We start from the raw sequence: 18,233 nt of genomic DNA, 5'->3' as shown, positions 1-18,233 counted from the left end.
TATGGTAATAACATGGCTTTAATGAAGAAAAATATGGTTTATGTTGAAGGAAAAGAGAAACCTATTCTGTAAGCCAGTTCTGATGACTAAAAGCATGCTCTGTACAAATCCACTGTAAAGGAATATGGTCAGCTTCTGAAACAATTCTGATGTACAACCAAAATATTTTTGCAGTATATACTTCAGGTGTTTCAAAAATTGATCTTTTAGAGATTTTAACTAAGTTTAAAGAATAAAAGATACAACACTTGTGAAGCAGGGACCTGTCACCCACTATTCCAGAGACTTTAATATGAAAAAATGCTCTTGTTCCCTTTTTCTCTTTGCAGAATACTAAAAAAAATGAATATGAACCCAATGTTAACAACAATAAAATATGAGTCTGTTGTCAAGGCATTTTATTTAGACAACTGAAAACGGTTAGATGTTCAGAAGCGGTGTACAATGAAACAGAAAAACCGAACCAAATACTTGAGCACATAATCCCTTCTTTACAACTAAAGCCACATCTTTCAGCTTTCAGAAAAAATACTGGTAAAAGCCATTACATTTTTTCTCCATAATAAAGAAAACACACTACAGAGTAAGTTTAATTGAAATTGGAGAGACTGGATCTTGGCTTGCACACTTCATTCAAAAAGACAGTAGGCACGTGCGCTAAAATATAGCAAAACTCTACTACTTGTCTTTTTCGATACTCAGTTCTCTTATGGATACCACCTAGCCAGTTCCAACACATTCTCATCAATTACTGCCCATCTTTGCCTTATGTAGAGAGCGCACTCTGGAAGGCTGCTGCTTATCACCGTTTGCTTGATTTAGTCTCTATGTCCATTTGTTGCATAACAGCTGTGATGGTCAAGCCTTAACTTCAGGAGTTGAGCTGTAGATGGAATCTGAATTTTCAGAAGTAAGGTCTTCTGTGGTTAAAATAGGAAAATTATTTTCAAACTTCACCTTAGATACAGAAAATAAAATCACCACCATAGCAGGACCTGAAACCATCTTTAAAATTAAACTTTTCACAAATGTTTCACCATATCCCTTTAAAAGAGTTTACAAGATTATACACAGTTCTACTCACTGGTCTATAATTTTCTCATTAGCTTCTTGATTTTTTTTTTTAAATGTTTGGCAATTTCCACATATTCTCAGGAAACTAGTTTCAGGGATCTTGTGAATTTTGAAAAGCATCAGTAAAGAGTTGACACCGTATCCACAAAGACAAAAGGAAATGTTACGCAGATTAATCCCTGTGGATTAGTTTTGACACTGTTAGGTGTATTTGAAGTAGATAGTTATCAATACATTACCTAGCTCCTCTTCTGCCGTTCCTGGAAGGCTGACCCTTGCTTTTGCCAGCTCTCCACCCTCCTCTTCTGTGAAAAACAAAAACATTTATTCTAATTTTGCTAATCCTAATCCCCATTCACTTCAGACTCTGATAGAAGATCCCCAGTTATTTTTAAGTGAGAAAGAAAAAGAAAAAAAAGTTTATTTTAAAACTTTGTCTAGTGGTGAGAGGGGCGGGAGGGTTGGCAAACACTTCCCATTACTGGAGAGCTGTTCTGCATGGGGTTAAGCATTTTATTGCTGGTTTTATCATATTTATTTTTAAAATTCCCTCAATTTTACAATACCATTGTTTGCTTCTCTAATTATACACACTTGTTTCTACTGTCTTGCCCTTGCTTAAATTACTGAAAAAAATACAGTGTTTCACGTGTTGAGTCTTATTTTACATTTCTAGAACACCAAAGGAAAAAACTCTATATGAGACGATTTTGCTTAGAATATTCACCAAGAAAGTGTTTATTAAATTAGCTTATTGGTTTTAAAAGGTTAATTTTGTAGCTGCAAAAAAGAAACAGCAAGTATTTATGTACTTAAATTGAATGGGTCTGATACAGAGATTGTTAAAGGAAAGAAGTTACTCTGGCAGGTCTGACTTTTAACCGGCAACTAGTTGTACAAGATTTTGACAAGTTCGGATGCAACTGGAGTTTTACAAAAATACACACAAAGTTCTTACCAGGAACTACACATTTCCAAAGACCGTATGTTTTCCCTACTGTCGTCTGCCACAGTCTTAACGTTCCATCCTCAGAGCCACTAGCATACAACTCTCCATCTGGGCTAAATCTCACACAGTGAATGGGACCAAAGTGTCCTTTGTAAGATTCTATAAGAAATAGTTTTGGCACAGTGTTAAATTTCAAATCTTAGGCAACAAATAAATAGAACTAATGAATTACTGGTGAAGAGGGGAAGGGAAGGAAGAAGGAAGTTGTTGTTTTTTTGTTTTATTTTTTAAATACAGCAGTTTCTCAAAAGGTTGCACATGTATCTTCTCAGACCAAGGAGTACAAGCTACAGTTGCACCCCGGCGAACTTGAATTTTGGTGCCTATCAAAATGTGCTATTGAATTAAAAACTGACAAGTTAATAGACTGTTCCAGGGAAATAACCATTTCCCTTCTTGTATAAAGCAAGCATGCCAACAAATAAGACACAGGTATCACGAGTGCACATCAGGCTCTTCCATCCATCCTCCCACCTATATCCATTATTCTAAACTAGTATGGGACTTGAATTGGCAAGATTCTCGTGTGCTTCAAAAACAAGAATATTGCTAAATTCATTTGGCTGGCAAAAAACAGATAAAGAATGTGGAGAAACAAACATGTGCATTGTCCATACAAGCAAACAAAATGTTTAAGTAACTTATTTTTTTGCGCAACCAGTGAATGCCACACTACTTTACACCCGATATGCAATTTACACTACCATTTACATCAACACTGAATCTGACTCATGGATTTCTATTGGAGTGGATGCCTGCTTATTCCAGGTTGCTCTAAAAATGTTTTGTTAGGTTTGTTGGTGCAGGAGGCTGCGGGCTATAGTTTTTAGACTAGTTAAAGTTAACAGCATGCCTTTAAATATGTAACAAATGTGTTCTGAAATAATGAGAGAGCTAAATAAACTTTCAAATTTAATCTGAGTACAAGTTATCACAAGATATTGTGAAATAAAATTATAATCTTTACCACATGAAAACTGGAAAACTTACCTAGCTCTTCTCCTGTATTATAGTCATATTTATAAAGTTTAAAGTCTTCACCACCTGCAACAAGAAATTCTTTCTCAGGGTGAAGGGATGCAGAGTTGACTGTAGCAGGAGCGTCAAACGATTTAATCTGCTCCAGACTAGGGGAAAAAAGTTTTGTTAATGCTATACATGTTTTTAAAAAACACTTTAAAAACAGCACTTTAAGCCTGTCAGTCTAGGAAAATGTGATGCTGTTCCTACAAATCACAGCTTTCTTAAAAATGCTGTTTCCAGTATAAATCTTAAAATGGTAAATTTGCATTTCACTAAGCTAAAGACAAGCTATTACACCTTAACGTTTTGTGACCAATGCCTCACTTATTGTACGCACTGTAACAGTTCTCTTGCATGGGCTACTTGTGTTGCACTACAACCTCAGATTTTTACTTTAAGTATATCATATTAAACCAAAATTAGTTTTATTGTATAAATTATACATGCAAAAACATTTGCTGCCTGATGATACATGCATAGCCAAACAAAGTCGTCAGATTCTTGTCTGCCGCCCTTGTTCTTCCCTTAATCTCTTCTTTTCCTTGTCTTCAAATTGTTTCGTCTAATTTTATACTGTAAACTCTTGGACACTGGTACCTTGTTACTTATTCGCTAGTACAAGAGTCTTAACAGTGAGTTAATGAGTAATTTGTTGGAAAGTTGTCCTTTAACAAAAAGGCTTCTTAAACTGTAAGCTCTGCAGGGAGTTTGTCCACAACTGGGCCCTGATCCTGATTGAGATATTATATAGAGAAGCCAATACAAATAATAATTCTCAACAAGAGCATTTATTATAAGCACTATACCCATGTATAGCTGTGGCAAATTTATATGTCCAATAGTTTAGATGTGTCTGCTAGTAAGTTTGATTCTAGGGCTGATTGAGTAGTTCAGTCCCCAACCTCAGTCAGACCTTTGCCTCTCTACCACCATTCCGAACAAAGATGCTAATCACTACAAACTGAGGTGGTTTAGTGATACACCCTTTGTGCAATAAGAACTGGATAGAGACCTGCAAACAATTGTTAGCTGCTAATGATTTTCAAGTACTATTTCAGATAGATTTTTATAGTTAAACTAAAGATGAGGGTCTATACCCCTTTATTTTGGGGAAAACAAGGGCAGGGGGAAAAAAGGGATAGAAGGGGAAATTTTAGTTTCATTAGTGTGGCAGATCAAGATCCTTTCCCCACAACCATACTGGCTCAGTGTCACCTGTCACCTCTCCCATATGCCCTCTACTCCTCTTTATACTTCTGAAGATTTCAAGTTTGAAACTTACGTCTCTGCACTATGAAAAGCAATAGTCCTCCCATAGGTTACCACCAGTATCTCCCCCTCGGGAACATACTCCATGCTGCTCACAGACATTGCAACATTTATTGCTTTTACTTCAGTCATGGTATTCCGGTCCCAGAGGCTGTGAAAAAAAGACACTTAAAATTACTTGAGTTAACCACATTACTTTCATTCCCATCAATGCAATACTTTGGTTTACAAATGCTACCTAAACAAAAACTCCAAAATTGGTTCTAGTCATTCTAGATTGTTAACGGTATGCTGATCTTAATCACTGGCCACAACACGCTCTTAAAATACAGCTATCTCTGGAGCAGAATGCAGCAACGGTGATACTTACACTGTTAAACTGGTCTGGTGTTTCAGTCAGTCACCCAGGGATGATGAGCTCTGTACACAATCACCAGTGCCCTGAGCAATCCAGCTTCCTAGTGATAACACTTATGATCAAGACTTCAAAACCCCGGCTGGTAAGCAGGAAGCTTTTTCTGGTGCGGATGCAGGGGGGGACCAATGCTAATACATATATAGTATCTCACGTTTCATTTACAGCAAGATGTAGTTGTACTAACAGTCTAAATATAAAACACCATATGCAATTCTGTCTTCCTATGACTGCAAACTGTCAGCTTTAGGGCCTCTGCTAAGCTTCAGGATAACTAATCAGGATATTTCCAGTTGTAATTACTATTACACCTCTACCTCGATATAACGCGACCCGATATAACACAAATTCGGATAGAATTCGGTAAAGCAGTGCTCCAGGGGGGCGGGGCTGCGCACTCCGGTGGATCAAAGCAAGTTCAATATAACGCGGTTTCACCTATAACGCAGTAAGATTTTTTGGCTCCCAAGGACAGCGTTATATCGTGACAGCGTTATATTAGAGGTGTATTTCAAACCCTGTGAACAACTGTGAACCCATCAGTTACTGATGGAGATAAAATGGAGACTGAGGAGGGACTGAATGGCAGAGTTAACCCCACCCCATTCCACCAACCTCTACTACTCTGCACTCAACATCACATCAGACAGAAGTCTAGGGGATGGGGAGAGGAGGTAACACCCTGGTCACAGCAGCGGTAGTAGTATAGATTCTGCCAAGCTTGCTCAGGAGGTTCTAGGCTATGGGGAAAAAAACCAAAAAGAATGCTCTTCCTCTCCAGTCAGAGAGGCTGTGGGGGCTTCAAGTTTATCAGACTGCTACTAGTCAGACTTGAGCCAAAGATACAGTGATGGGGTAGGACACTTGTAAGAATCCCAGCGCCCTTCCCTTTCTCACGAGTGTGGCAAGGTGGGGAAGAGGACTGAGCTGGTCACCAGAGCACTGCCTCCAGACAGCAGAACTCTTCCCCATCTTTTATATCAGCCTCTGACTAGTGAATGTCTGGTACATTTTTCAAGCTTGACTATGATGGACATGTTACTAAAGGCCAAGTCATTTGTTTGCCACTATCTCTGCAAAGGCAATAAGAGTTCCCTCCCAATGCTTCAATGACAGGACTCATCCCAGTTATGAATTCATCCTCTCTGGGGGTTTTGCCATGAAAAAGTCAGAGGGCAGTGACTTAATATGAAATTAATCAACTGGTATATTGGGGCTTAGTGACAGAAAGCATATTTGATAAGATCACATGATTAACAATTCTTATCTCAGTTATATACCCTCATAGATTAAGAAAGGTCAATATAAGACCACTCTACCTGGTATATAATAATTAGGAATCACACATACCACAAATCAGACACTGACTACTGAAGTTTATATACTTAAGTTACAGAAATAAATGAATCTGAGTTCTAAATATAACTATGTTTTTGGTATTATAAACCCAAAAGCCAACTGTACACACATACAATTATATGGAGAGATAACAGCATTTAAAAAAAAAAATTAAAAATGCAAAGTTAGTGTTTCTTACCGGACAGTTTTATCATCAGCTGAAAGGATCTGTTTGTCATCACTGCTCCATAAAGCCTTTTTAATACCCGAAGTATGTCCACTGACCACCTGAGGTTCTTAAGATTAAAGCAAACATCTTAGTACATGAAATAACAGGGAGATTTAAAAAAAAAATCTTATCACTTAAAATCAATGAACAAACCATTTCACCTTGTTTATAAGTCACTATAAATAATTACCAGTTGTCATAAATCAGTAAATGGCATCAGGATGACAATGCTGTCAAGTGGATAGAGTTGTATTTTATTTTTTACCTGAAGTAATTCCAGGAGTGAGTGACACAGGCCAAACTGATACCTGCTTCTTAGTGCTTGTCTACACAAGAAAGTTGCACCAATTTAACTTCATGTATGAATTTAAACTAATGAAGTTAAATTAATGCTAACTCTCTTACTTCAGTTAAGTCTCAGTTGAGAACAAGTAAATTAGAAACAGGTATAAGCTAAACTGAAATGAGACACTCAAACCAAAATGAGTGTCCACACAGGATTTTGCACAGGCTCAAACTAACTGTTTAAAAATCCATTTAAATTAAACCAGCGCAATTTTATTGTGTAGATGAGCCCCTAGTCTAGAAATACTGGGAACATTACAAAGTAGCTGGTGTTAAGTTTACATGTCCCTGCAGGTAAATGCAAGATACGAGCACACGGAGCCCAGCAAACACAGAGAGGCAGGTACCTTGTGTGCATGAACCCATGCTTCATACTGATGAGACATCAAACAGTTTAAATGATTGCACATTTTTAAAATAGAAAACTTCAAATCAAGCTAGTGTTGACAGTAAAATAAATAAGAGGTAAAGCAACCTGAAGGATGCTAGAGATTTTCAGCACATCCCACAACAGTAATTTAGATCTCAAATCCTATCAACACCAACCATTAAGAACAGAATTTCAAATCTTGATCTCTTAAGTATAATTCATGAAATAGAACAGATTTGAATATTTTCAAAGGAACAGTCAACTGAATTGTGTGCAACTCTACAAAATGAATGCGTCAGTAGGATAAGAAAAACGGACTAACCTGCTTCTGGCTTGCTCAAGTCATAAATACGCAACAATTTATCTTGTCCACCTGTCAACAGGTAATTGCTGTCCTGAAATAGTTAGAAGTCATGGCGAGTCAGCTTTTTTATTAAAAACTAAAATGTTAGTATGAATATTACAATAGCACTTTTCTAGAAACCCGCTAAAACACCTATTACATTTAGTTCATCCCTCAGAAATGAAAAGTTCACCTGAACCTCTCCCTGACAAAGCATAAAGCACATGAAAACAAGGGCAGCAGTTACATTCAATTGTTTGATTCCCTGACAAATAAGACAAAGATTTTTCATACCTCAGTAAAATCCACACTTTTGACAATATGCTTGTGAGCCAGTGTGATCAGTTCATCCCCTGAAACAGCATCCCATACTTTACTGAAAGACAAGAAAGTACAAGTGTGGTTTCATTAGCCAGTACTGACTCTATTACAAGCTAATTTGGCTGTTCTGGTTACAGGGACATTTCCCAGATAATTACCATTATTTCTAACACAATAGACCTTTTTATACATAATTACTATGTTCTGATCATTACTGCACACTAGGGATCACCATTCTGGATAAAGATAAGTTTCTCAAACAGTTAAAACCCAATACTGGAAATGATTTGTTTGTGAGAATACTTTCCCCCCCCTAAAAGCCATTTCCTTAATTCTTTTGTACTACCAGCCCATTGCTCCTACCTCTCTTCTCTCTGGAGCAGTTCAGGATTAACAGCACTTGTAGCTTTAGAGGTAGATTGGTACAGTATTCCTACTTAGATCTACATAGACTAAGTGCTCATGAGTGGAATTCACATTTTCACAAAGACTTGCACACATACTTAACTTTCCACACTGCGAGTATCCCCAGTGACATCAAGGTGACTGCTCACAGTGCATAAAGTTAAGTTTGTGCTTAAGTCTTTGTAAGACTGAGGCTCAAGAATATCCAATATTCATCAATTTCACTTAACAGCAGGTACTTTGAATTACATGCTTCTATGCAAAATCTTGGTGGGAAAGTTGTATGGATTACTACCTGACCCTTGAGCAATGGAAAAACAGAGTGTTAAAAGTAGGGAATTAGCAGTGGTGGAACAAAATCATTAACTCTGGTATCCCACATAATTGCAACATACTTAAGAATTATGAAGGATACCTGAATTGTCTGTGTAGGCCACTATATGCTATTAATCAGGCTGTTCATCCATAAAATAGGGCGGTTATCCAACTTGACAGTATTAACTACCATTCCTCTCCTTGGATCGTTATCCTGTTGTGGTGGAGAGGCTTGTGTGTCCCAATGACCCTCAGAACTATGTCATCCGGAGTTGTGTACTCCTGGTAGGGCCACCCTTGGTGAACAGTTCTGAGGGGAGGTTCCAGACAAAGCGTGCAGAACAGGTGTATTTCGAGGACCTGTCAGTTCTCTGCAGCTGTGAAGGTAGGTAAGGGCTGCAGCAGGACTGACACCTCCGGTTGTCTCAAACTTCCCTGCCATCGGCTCCAGGGCTCCTTCCTGTCAAGTTTTGTGAGGTTGCCACTTGTGCACTGGCTCACGTTAAAAGATTTCACACGTAGGCCTCTGCCAATGGTGTTAACATCTCCCACTAACAAATTCCCGCGGCAATGGATGAGTAGTGGTGTGGACGAGCAGTGATCTCTGGGAGTCCCTAGTCACTAATCTGCATGCAAGCGGTGGCCGTGTGTTGGTCATCTTGCGCTTGGACTTGTGAGACAGAAGCACAATTTGACAGCTGCAGCCACTACTAAGCAGTCCTTTTCAGGATTCCTTCTGCTCACCATGAATGGGGAATGTTGACTCATATCCAGCTTCTCGTCCACTGTAACCTCATGAGAGGCTCTCTGACCTACCCGACAACATCAATGATATCCAAACACACTGGGAGGAGTTCAAGACCATTGGGGGTGGGGAGGGAGGGAGGGATAGCTCAGTGGTTTGAGCATTGGCCTGCTAAACCCAGGGTTGTGAGTTCAATCCTTGAGAGGGCCATTTAGGGATATGGGGCAAAAATCTAATTGGGGATTGGTCCTGCTTTGAGCAGGGGGTTGGACTAGATCTCCTGAGGTCCCTTCCAACCCTGATATTCTATGATTCACAAGATGCTGAAGAGATTGCATACTCCACTCGCCACCATCAAAATTAGTTTAATGAGAATGAGGAAATCTTAGCACTTATTCATCAGAAGAAAGGTGTAGAGAACACCATTTTACACTTGGCAAAATGAACCTGCAAAAATGAGAGACTTAATATAGGCTTAAAGCTGTAGTTCAAAGGAGGCTGCGAGACATCAAGAATCAGTGGCAACAGGCAAATGTCAGCGAGATCCGTAGTTTCGTTGATCAACATGATATGAGAAGCTTTTTTAAGCAAATCTCAGGACAGCTCCACCCTCCTTAAGGACAATGCAGCCCATAAGCAATGTTGGAAGGAGCACTTCGAAACTATTGAACCGCAAATCTGAAGTCTCAGCTCCCACCATCAAGTCCATTTCTTAGCATCCAGTAACAGAACCGCTTGCAGACCCTCCCACCCCATCTTCTGAGGAAGTCTGGGGTGCCGTTACTCAGACTAGACACAACAAGGCGCCATGCCCAGATAGTGTCCCTGTGAAGGTCTTCAAAATTGGTGGAATAGCACTCATGTAAAAACTTCATCAACTTGTTAGAATTTGAGTTAATGAGGAAATTCCACCCGACCTAAAGAATGCTAATATTATGATCATTTTAAGAAAGGAGACAAGTCAATGTGCAGGAATTACCGAGGCATTGACCTCATCTCCATTGCCGGGAAGACCGTTGCTTGCATCCTTTTGAACCATTTCCTCCCTCTTGCCAAAGACGTCCTTTTGGAATCCCACTGTGGTTTCAGACCGTCTCAGGGCACCACCAACATGATTTTTGTAGCACAACAGATCCAAGAAAAGTGTAGAGAACACCACCAGCCATTATTTATGGCATTTACTGACCTAACTAAGGCCTCTGATCCCATCAATCGTGGAGCATTATGGAAGGTGCTATCTAGGTTCAGTTGTCCATTGAAGATCATTTGCATTCTCAGGCTACTTCACGATGGTATGACTGCCACCATCTTCTCTATTGGGCTGGAGACAGACCCATTCATCATCTGTACTGGTGTTAAGCAGGGCTGTGTTGCTGCCCCAAATCCTTTTTCCATCTATTTTGCCATGATCTTTATTCTTCTTTGTGACTGCTTTTCTTCTGGAACTGGGATTATTGCACCACATGGAAGGCCAGCTCTTCAACTTGCGAGGTCTTCATTCTAAAACTAAGGTCAGCAGGACTGTTATTACTGATCTTCAGTATGCTGATGACAGTGCTATCCTCACGCACACCAAAGCTGACTTGCAATCCACTCTAGATCTTTTCTCAGGCACCTGTGACTTTTCCTCCACATTGAGAAAACTAAGGTGGTTTCACCAGCCTGCCCCAGCACAAGTTGTCCCCTTCTCTGACAAACTGTCATCAGTGGTGAACTCCTGGAACATGTTGACTATTTCCCATACCTTGGTAGCCACCTCTCCCAAACAGCTAATTTCAATGTGGAGTTTGAACACAGGATCGGTTGTGCCAGGGTATTCTTTGGAAAATTGTTTCATCATGTCTTTATTGGCAGAGATCTGCAGATGGAAACTAAGATCCTGGTCTACAAAGCAGTAGTCATTCCCACTCTTCTTTATGTATATGAGACATGGATGACATACCAAAGCCATTTGGAGTGATACCACCAGCACTGCCTTAGGAAGATTCTCCATATCAGATGGGAAGATCATTGCACCAAATGCCAGAGTTCTCTCTGCAGCTACCACCACCAGCGTTGAGTTGAATATTATGAAAAATCAACTTCACTGGGCTGGCCATTGTGTGTGGGTGGCTGATACTTGTCTTCTGAAGCAAGTCCTCTTTTCTCAATTTAGTCATGGTAACATAACTTGCAGAGGGACAGAGGAAATGCTACAATGACACTCTGAAAGCATATCTTGAGAGTCATTGACCCCACAAATTGAGAAGAGTTGGCTGGCACTAGACTGCAATGGACTTGCATCATACATCAAGCCTCAGCCTGTTTTGAGCAAGGTGATTCTCTTCAAGAGGCTGAGGAACAGCGGAGAAGGAAGGAAAGTGTACAGTACCCCAGCCAGCAGTTGTGCTCTCTCCAAGCAACTACCTGTCATATATGTGGAAAAACCTGTTGAGCATGGATTGGACTCCTCAGCCATCTTAAGTCTCATAAAACAGTAATTTCTTTAACACCACAATTCAGAAAAATATAGTATCACAAGATGAAATCACAACACAATGAAATTTCAGTATTAATCATTACTTACGCTGTAAAATCTGCAGCTGCTGTAGCTGCTTTAGTGGCATCCCTATTCAGAGTGGCACCCCAGACGGCACCTTTATGACCTAGAAATGTTCCAATCCAGTCGCCCGTGTCACCTTGGCGTAGCATAGGTTTACCATCTAGGCAAAAACAAAGATTAATTTTCAGATAAAACAGCTTTATTTTACTTAATAGCAAGCATAATTCTAATGAAACAGTTCCAGTTACATTACTGTGTAACAAAAAAGAAAACACCAGAGCTCTTTGTCAATGGAAATGTGACATACCTTTGAAACAATATATTTTGTTACTAATTTAATAAGAAATGGAGCTTTAATTTTTTATCTGTTTATATAGGGACTGACTCTTGCTATGTGTATCTAACAAAATGGTGCCACAATTTTGGCTGGGGCCTTTAGACACTACTGCAATATAAATAATAATACTGTTTGGGTTCTGGTTCATTTACTAATTAGTAGTTTTCTGTCACCCTGTTAACAGCGCTGTACTTGTTTTAGTTTCAACATATTAGCACCTGCTTTTGATGCCAACACTGCTTACAAAAAGTTTCATTTTTAAATTGTCTGATATATAGATTACTTTTCAGATACATATAGTTATAAAAATAAAACAGAATTAGAAAGTGGCATTGTAGACAGACAAATACAACCCAGACTCAGTAAATGGTCCAAAAGGGTCTTTTATAGAAGGGGATATGTAGAGAAATAAAATGTGTGTGCATGTATTTGGTGGGAGGGTGGAAGCTTTATGAAGTTTGGAAGAAAGCCCTGCTGGAAAGGGATATGAGCATGAAGAAAAGTCAATTCGGTGCTGCTAATGTACTGTAATACTAGCACTCTAAGTCCAATTATGAGCCAGTTAATTTATTTGAAAAACATCTCATTTTATAATCAGCTACCACCTAGAAAGTGCAGGAGTTGAAGGGGGCTGCGCTCACAGCAACTTGTAGAACTGCTATTTTCACCAAGTGGTGGTGCCTAATTTCAGAATTTAAAAAAATCCACTAGCAAAATTTTTAATTCTCTACTCCTTTAAGATTATGACAAGAACTGTTAAGATGTGATCTGAACATAACACAGCTAGGTAATGGAGTAATCACTGTCTGAGTATGCACAGTCTGAAATAAGTACGAACTGTCAATATTCTTTTCAATTTGCTAACACCCTAAGGGTGTTTCCACAAATATCAGCACTGGTAGGTATTTCACTGCTGCCCAAAGCATGCAAGAAATAACAGTTACAACTACATAACGAACAGCTGTGCAATCTGAAATGTCAAGCTGAGATCATGCTCACTGTGGGTGGAATGTGACACAATCCCACCCACTATCTTCCCCCCAGACCGACTCCTGGGGCTGCCTCTATCCCAGATGGGTAACTCAGCCTGGGTACAGGGCAAGGCATCAGCAGGTTTTTGTCTCCCACGCTAGGGTTAGGACTAAGGTGTGTTTGGGTGTCTCCCACGTCACCTGCCCGCCCGTGTCCACAGCGCACGGTAACGCAACTAGAACCGGGGGGGGGGGTGTCTCACCCGCCAGCTTCGGGGCTCAGGTACCCCGATGGAGGCCGAGAGTAGAACAGGGGAAACCAGCCCCTCCCCCTCGCGTCTCTCCCCAGCCCCTCCCCAGAGAGGCATTGCAGCCGAGCCGAGCCAGGCCGGGGATCCCCCCGCCCCCAGCTCATTCATGGCAGGAGCGCGCTAGGCCCCCCTCACGCCCCGAGCTCACCCTTGCAGGCGCTGATGAGGAAGTAGCCGTAGGGGGTGATGTCGCTGAAGGCCAAGTCCACCACGGGCCGCGTGTGCCCGGAGCACGTCAGCGGGGTCTGTCTCATCGCCATGGCGGCGGCGGCTCCGGAGAGGCGGAGGGCGGGAGGAACGCGCGGCGCGTGTGGCGAGGCCTGGGGGAGGGGGAGCGAGCGGGCGGGCGGCGGGAAAGGGGAGAGGGAGGCGCGCGACGGGCGCACACACGGGACAGCACAGGACGGGAACACGAGCTAGGCCAACCTGGGCTGGGCAGGAACAGGAAGCGGCGGCGGAGGAAGTGACGACGAGCCGGAGCAGTTGGTGTTGCCGGAAGTTACGTTTGCCGAGGGGGCGGGGGAAAGAATGGAGCTCAGTGTCTGTGTGCCTCCGTGCGGAAGTTACACGCGTCCTCGCTCTCGCAAGCGGCGGTTCCGTCCGTTCCCGCCTGCCAGCTGCGGGGCGGGGTCCGCTGTCTCGCGGGGGCGGGGCTGTGAGGTCACCCAGCGGGGGGCGGGGAAGACAAGCGGGGATCCAGGCTTCTGTCCCGTTCCCGGGGCGGAGCTACAGCGTCATCCCCCAGCGCGCCGCGGGCTCCCTGGCGGTTCCGTGCAGTCGTTGCCCCTTCCCGGCGCAGCCCCCCGGGGGCTCTGGGACGTTTCGCTCTGTTCAGGGGTGGGGGTGTCTTGGGGTTACCGTAATACACAGAGCAGAGGACAAATGGGTTTGTCCAGAGCGGGCGGCCCCGCGGCATTGAGCTGGGCCTGCTGCCCTGGCACCTCCCCCCGCGGCCGCTCCTGGTTGGAAGTGATTGGCGGCCGCGGCAGCACCAGGCTCCTGCGAGCCCCACCCGGCTCCTGCCTCTACCGCTGCCTGTCCCGAGCCCGGGGGCGGGATGTGGGGTCAGAGCCATCAGGGGGTGGGAGCACGTGCCGGGGGCTGAGCTGTGAGGGAGGCGCAGCCCGCGCGCCTGGGGGAGTTCAGCGCTCGCTGAGCCGGGAGGTCGCTGGGTTGTCAATGTAGCACTGGGGGTGGGAGCAGCTCAGCTGGCTGGAGGCGTGGCGAGATCCCCCCTGTTATAGTGTATTAGCTCTCAAGCCCCATTAGCACGGGTCTGGCTACCCGGGCTGGGGGAGGCTCGCTCCCAGCTGCAGTGTAGACACAGCGGTCCCTTGCTCTTTGGCACAGGCCTCCAGTTCAATGAGGCAAATCCCACACCCTGGGCTGTTTCCGTTGAGATTTCAAACGTCTCAGTAAAACCTGAGGCAAGACTGAACTGAATCCCCAAGCTAAGTGGGTCTTGAGTAGGGCAGTCCCTAGACATTTTGGTGTCCTACACAGGTCCCCCGTGGGGGGGGGGGGAGGCTGGCTGTCCCCAGGCCTCCATGGGGGGAGGCTGGCTCCAGGCCTCTGCGGGGGGAGAGGAGGGGTGGAGTAGGTTTGGGGGCAGGGGGGAACCGCTCCCCAGCACAAGTTGGTGGAGCAAGTTGGGGCTGGGTCACCCCACTTCCTGCTACCTGGTGATTGCAGGGCAGGCCCCACCCCGCACTCAGGGGGTGGTGCAAAGTGGAGACACCCGGCCCCAGCCTGCTCTGCTCTGCTCCCCTGGCTCCCAGCCTTGGGGGGGCAGAGAAGATTCGCGCCCCAGCACTTGCTGGGAGCTGGCGGAGCAGAGCGGGCTGAGGCTGGGTCGCTCCACTTCCCGCTGTCCGGTGAGTCCAGGGCACGCCCGACCCCTGCTGTAGTCCCCCAGGCTGTAGCTCAGGGGAAGGGTTGGAGTGGGGGTGGGGCTGAGGTGGGAGCTTTGGGGAAGGGATGGAGTGGTGGCGGGGTTGGGGCGGAGCAGGGGTGGGAAGAGGTGGAGTGTGGACAGGGCGGGGGCTTTGGGGAAGAGGTTCAGCTGACCGAGGGATTGGGCTGGTCGCTGGAGCAGCACGCAGCTGTGTAGGGCACCAGGAAATTTGGGGCAATTTGGTGCCCCAAATTTCCTGGTGCCTTATGCAGTTGCATAGTTTGCATATGGGTAAGAATGGCCCTGGTCTTGAGTCTGACTGTAATTCTGTGACTATCTGAGGAAGATTCCAGTGTCCGCCTCCTATCCCGTTGTTCGGCTCTAGAGCAGTGGTTCTCAACCCAGGGGCCAATTGTGACCCAATCAGCACATGGCTGCAGCCCATGTGACGTCCTCATCAGAGCCATACAGGTAACATATATATTGTGTGGCTGCATCCCACATGACACATAGAGAGCTGCATATGGGGTCCACAATGGTAAATAGGTTGAGAACCACTGATCTAGAGAGGCAACAGCAGTGAGAGGGAAGTGACATATTTCACTGGCATAACACTCAGTTTATATAATCTTTCTATTGAATAAGGTGACAAGATTTTTCAAATCCAATACCCAAATACTTTGTATAATCCTGTCACAGAGAGTACAGGAAAGGTGTTTAAAGGAAGGGCTATATGTTTGATGCTTTTCTTGGGAAGAGTTTTTGGAATTGGGGAACATTTATTGCTTGCTTTCTTTCTTAACGGGACTCTAAACCTTTTCCTATCCAGCTCTATCCTTTGTCCCTCCTTTTCTCTCTCCCACACGCCCCTTAAAAATTAAGCTAGGTTCATGTAATGTGTTGGGTCTCAGAACAGCACTTCCCCACTGAAATGTACACTCATGGGAATGTGAGAGGGACTAGGATGGAAACTAATTAGAAAGAGGAGCTATCTAACTGATTATACTTAAAACAGGACAAAACATCTTTTGCTTTGATGAGTGAAACATTCTGTGCTGGCACCTGTGCTCTTCATGGCCTTAAATTCAGTATTAAAAATTAAGGCCTCCATGTTCTACATATTGTGGGCTGCCTACAGTCTGTGGGCTACACTTTGACTATCCCAATTTAATTTAAATTTATTCTGTTATTTTGTTTAGGTAGAAAAACGCTTACACATCACTCATGCCTCTTTAGCAGCTTAATCGTTACTTGTTAATTAAGATACAGAGTTCCCAGATTTGACAAAATAAGTTAAATTAACAGCCAGGTTTTTAATGTATTTTTTTAATTTAGTTTAAAAAGCACTTTTGTAACTGTCACAGAAGATTGATATAAACTGAGGGGGAAAAAAATCCAAGGTCAGCAAAGCTGAAACTTTAAAGAAACTTGGAACACTTAAAGCTCAAGCACCGATGACGTTACAGACAAGCTGTGCACAGGAAAGTATGGCTTTAATGGTCCCACAGCTTTGATTAATTTTCTTTAATCTTGGACTGCATTTTACCCTCTGCACAAAGCAGCAACATGATCTCTAGTTGGGGAGATATAAAACTGTTAAGACAGAGAAAGGCATAAATATCTCAAACATGATGAAATGCAGATGAAAACTGTTGAGATGTCAAGCCTATTACATTCAGACTATATTAAAATCTCACCAGGCCAGACAAAACCCTATAGCTGCTTGTCTCAAAAACAGAAAATAGGGCCATAAAAAATAGGGCTGATGGTGCATCATTTTATATAGATCCTACCATTAATTCTATAATCCAGGGGTTTCCATATGCTGCAGAAACATGAAATATTAAATAACATGATTGCTGTTGCTAAGAGCCTGCTCTCCAAGCACTTACTACCAAGGGCTTCTTGCCATGAGTAAGCCCATTTACTGCAGTGGCTGCACTTGGTGGTAAGAATTTTCAGGACTGGACTTTATATCTTCAGATAAACCAAATAGTTACAAACAACTGCATATATGGATTCAAGCTACATGGTTCCTAAATTACGGTGAGGATTACTTTAATGAGGCCGAGATAAAGTAGTTAGGATATGGAAGACTAGCTTCCAAAAAACTAGCTGACTTTTGTCTATCCCACTGAAGTTGTTTATATTTCTGGCCACTGAAACTTTTACAGTAGTAGTACAGCTTAGGTTGATATAGTACTGTTCACCCAAGCAGATTTCAGATTGTTTTATGTGACTGAGAAATAGATAGTAATATACAAACCAGACATGGGAATAACGTGATACACCCCTGAAACAGGGTGAAATGCAGTAGCTGTTTAACAGCATAGCAACACTGCTGACTGTTTAGAACAGCAAGTGAGCAATACTGTATTAAAATACAGGGGGATTTTAGGCAGACATAAAATTATCCTAGGTTGGGACACCACATTTAATACTGAAAGAATTCTTACAGAAATCACCACAAGATCTTTAATGCCCACACAGCTAGCCAGGCCCTCAGGTTGAGGGTATGTCTACTACAAGTGCTACAGCAATGAAAGGTATTTTTCCATTGCTATAGTAAATCAACTCTCTCAACAGGCGATAGCTAGGTTGATGGATGAATTTTTCCTTTAACCTGGCAGTATCTACTCTGGGCCTTAGGTTGCCTTAACTTCAGGGGTGTGTGAAGTTTTCACACCCCTGAGCAACATAACTAGGTTGGCCTAAATTTTAGGTGTAGATCAGACCGTATATCTCACCCGAACTATGGCAGCACCGGCAGTACAGTGCCTCTTCATGTTGCATTGATTTAGTACTGATGTAAAGAGTAGTAGGTGTCCTATCTGTTTAGGCTCTGATTCAGGAAAGCACCTCTATCATCTTCAGGAAAACATTCAAAACACGTACTTTAAGCACATGCTTAAATAATACTGAGACAAATGGGATTTAAGCTGGTGATAACTGATTTCCTGAATCAGTGCCTTAATGA

General features: G+C 43.0%; 1 protein-coding gene across 1 annotated transcript; it reads right to left on the bottom strand.

Annotated features, from left to right (window-relative positions):
• STRAP (serine/threonine kinase receptor associated protein) lies at positions 1–13,653 on the bottom strand. The gene is made up of 10 exons (XM_024214713.3): positions 13,511–13,653; positions 11,768–11,903; positions 7,710–7,791; positions 7,395–7,467; positions 6,328–6,424; positions 4,389–4,526; positions 3,074–3,210; positions 2,033–2,182; positions 1,314–1,379; positions 1–920 (listed from the first exon to the last, which is right to left on the bottom strand). Exons 1-10 carry the CDS (start codon positions 13,620–13,622, stop codon positions 859–861), a joined length of 1,053 nt encoding a protein of 350 aa, XP_024070481.2. The 5' UTR covers positions 13,623–13,653; the 3' UTR covers positions 1–858.
• Between the last annotated feature and the right edge of the window lie 4,580 nt (positions 13,654–18,233).

Source organism: Terrapene carolina, unplaced genomic scaffold (genome assembly GCF_002925995.2).
Source record: "Terrapene carolina triunguis isolate 2854851 unplaced genomic scaffold, T_m_triunguis-2.0 Scaffold112, whole genome shotgun sequence".
Taxonomy (NCBI): Eukaryota; Metazoa; Chordata; order Testudines; family Emydidae; genus Terrapene; species Terrapene triunguis.
This window is presented reverse-complemented; position numbering and strand designations above follow the sequence as displayed.

Bases quoted from the DNA above. Each gene is read 5' to 3' on its own strand.
- STRAP (XM_024214713.3), bottom strand. From the start codon at position 13,622: ATGGCGATGAGACAGACCCCGCTGACGTGCTCCGGGCACACGCGGCCC. The intron at 11,904-13,510 runs GTGAGCTCGGGG...GTTTTTGCCTAG, and splicing joins CCTCATCAGCGCCTGCAAGG to ATGGTAAACCTATGCTACGC. The intron at 7,792-11,767 runs GTAAGTAATGAT...CTTGTCTTTCAG, and splicing joins GCAGCTGCAGATTTTACAGC to TAAAGTATGGGATGCTGTTT.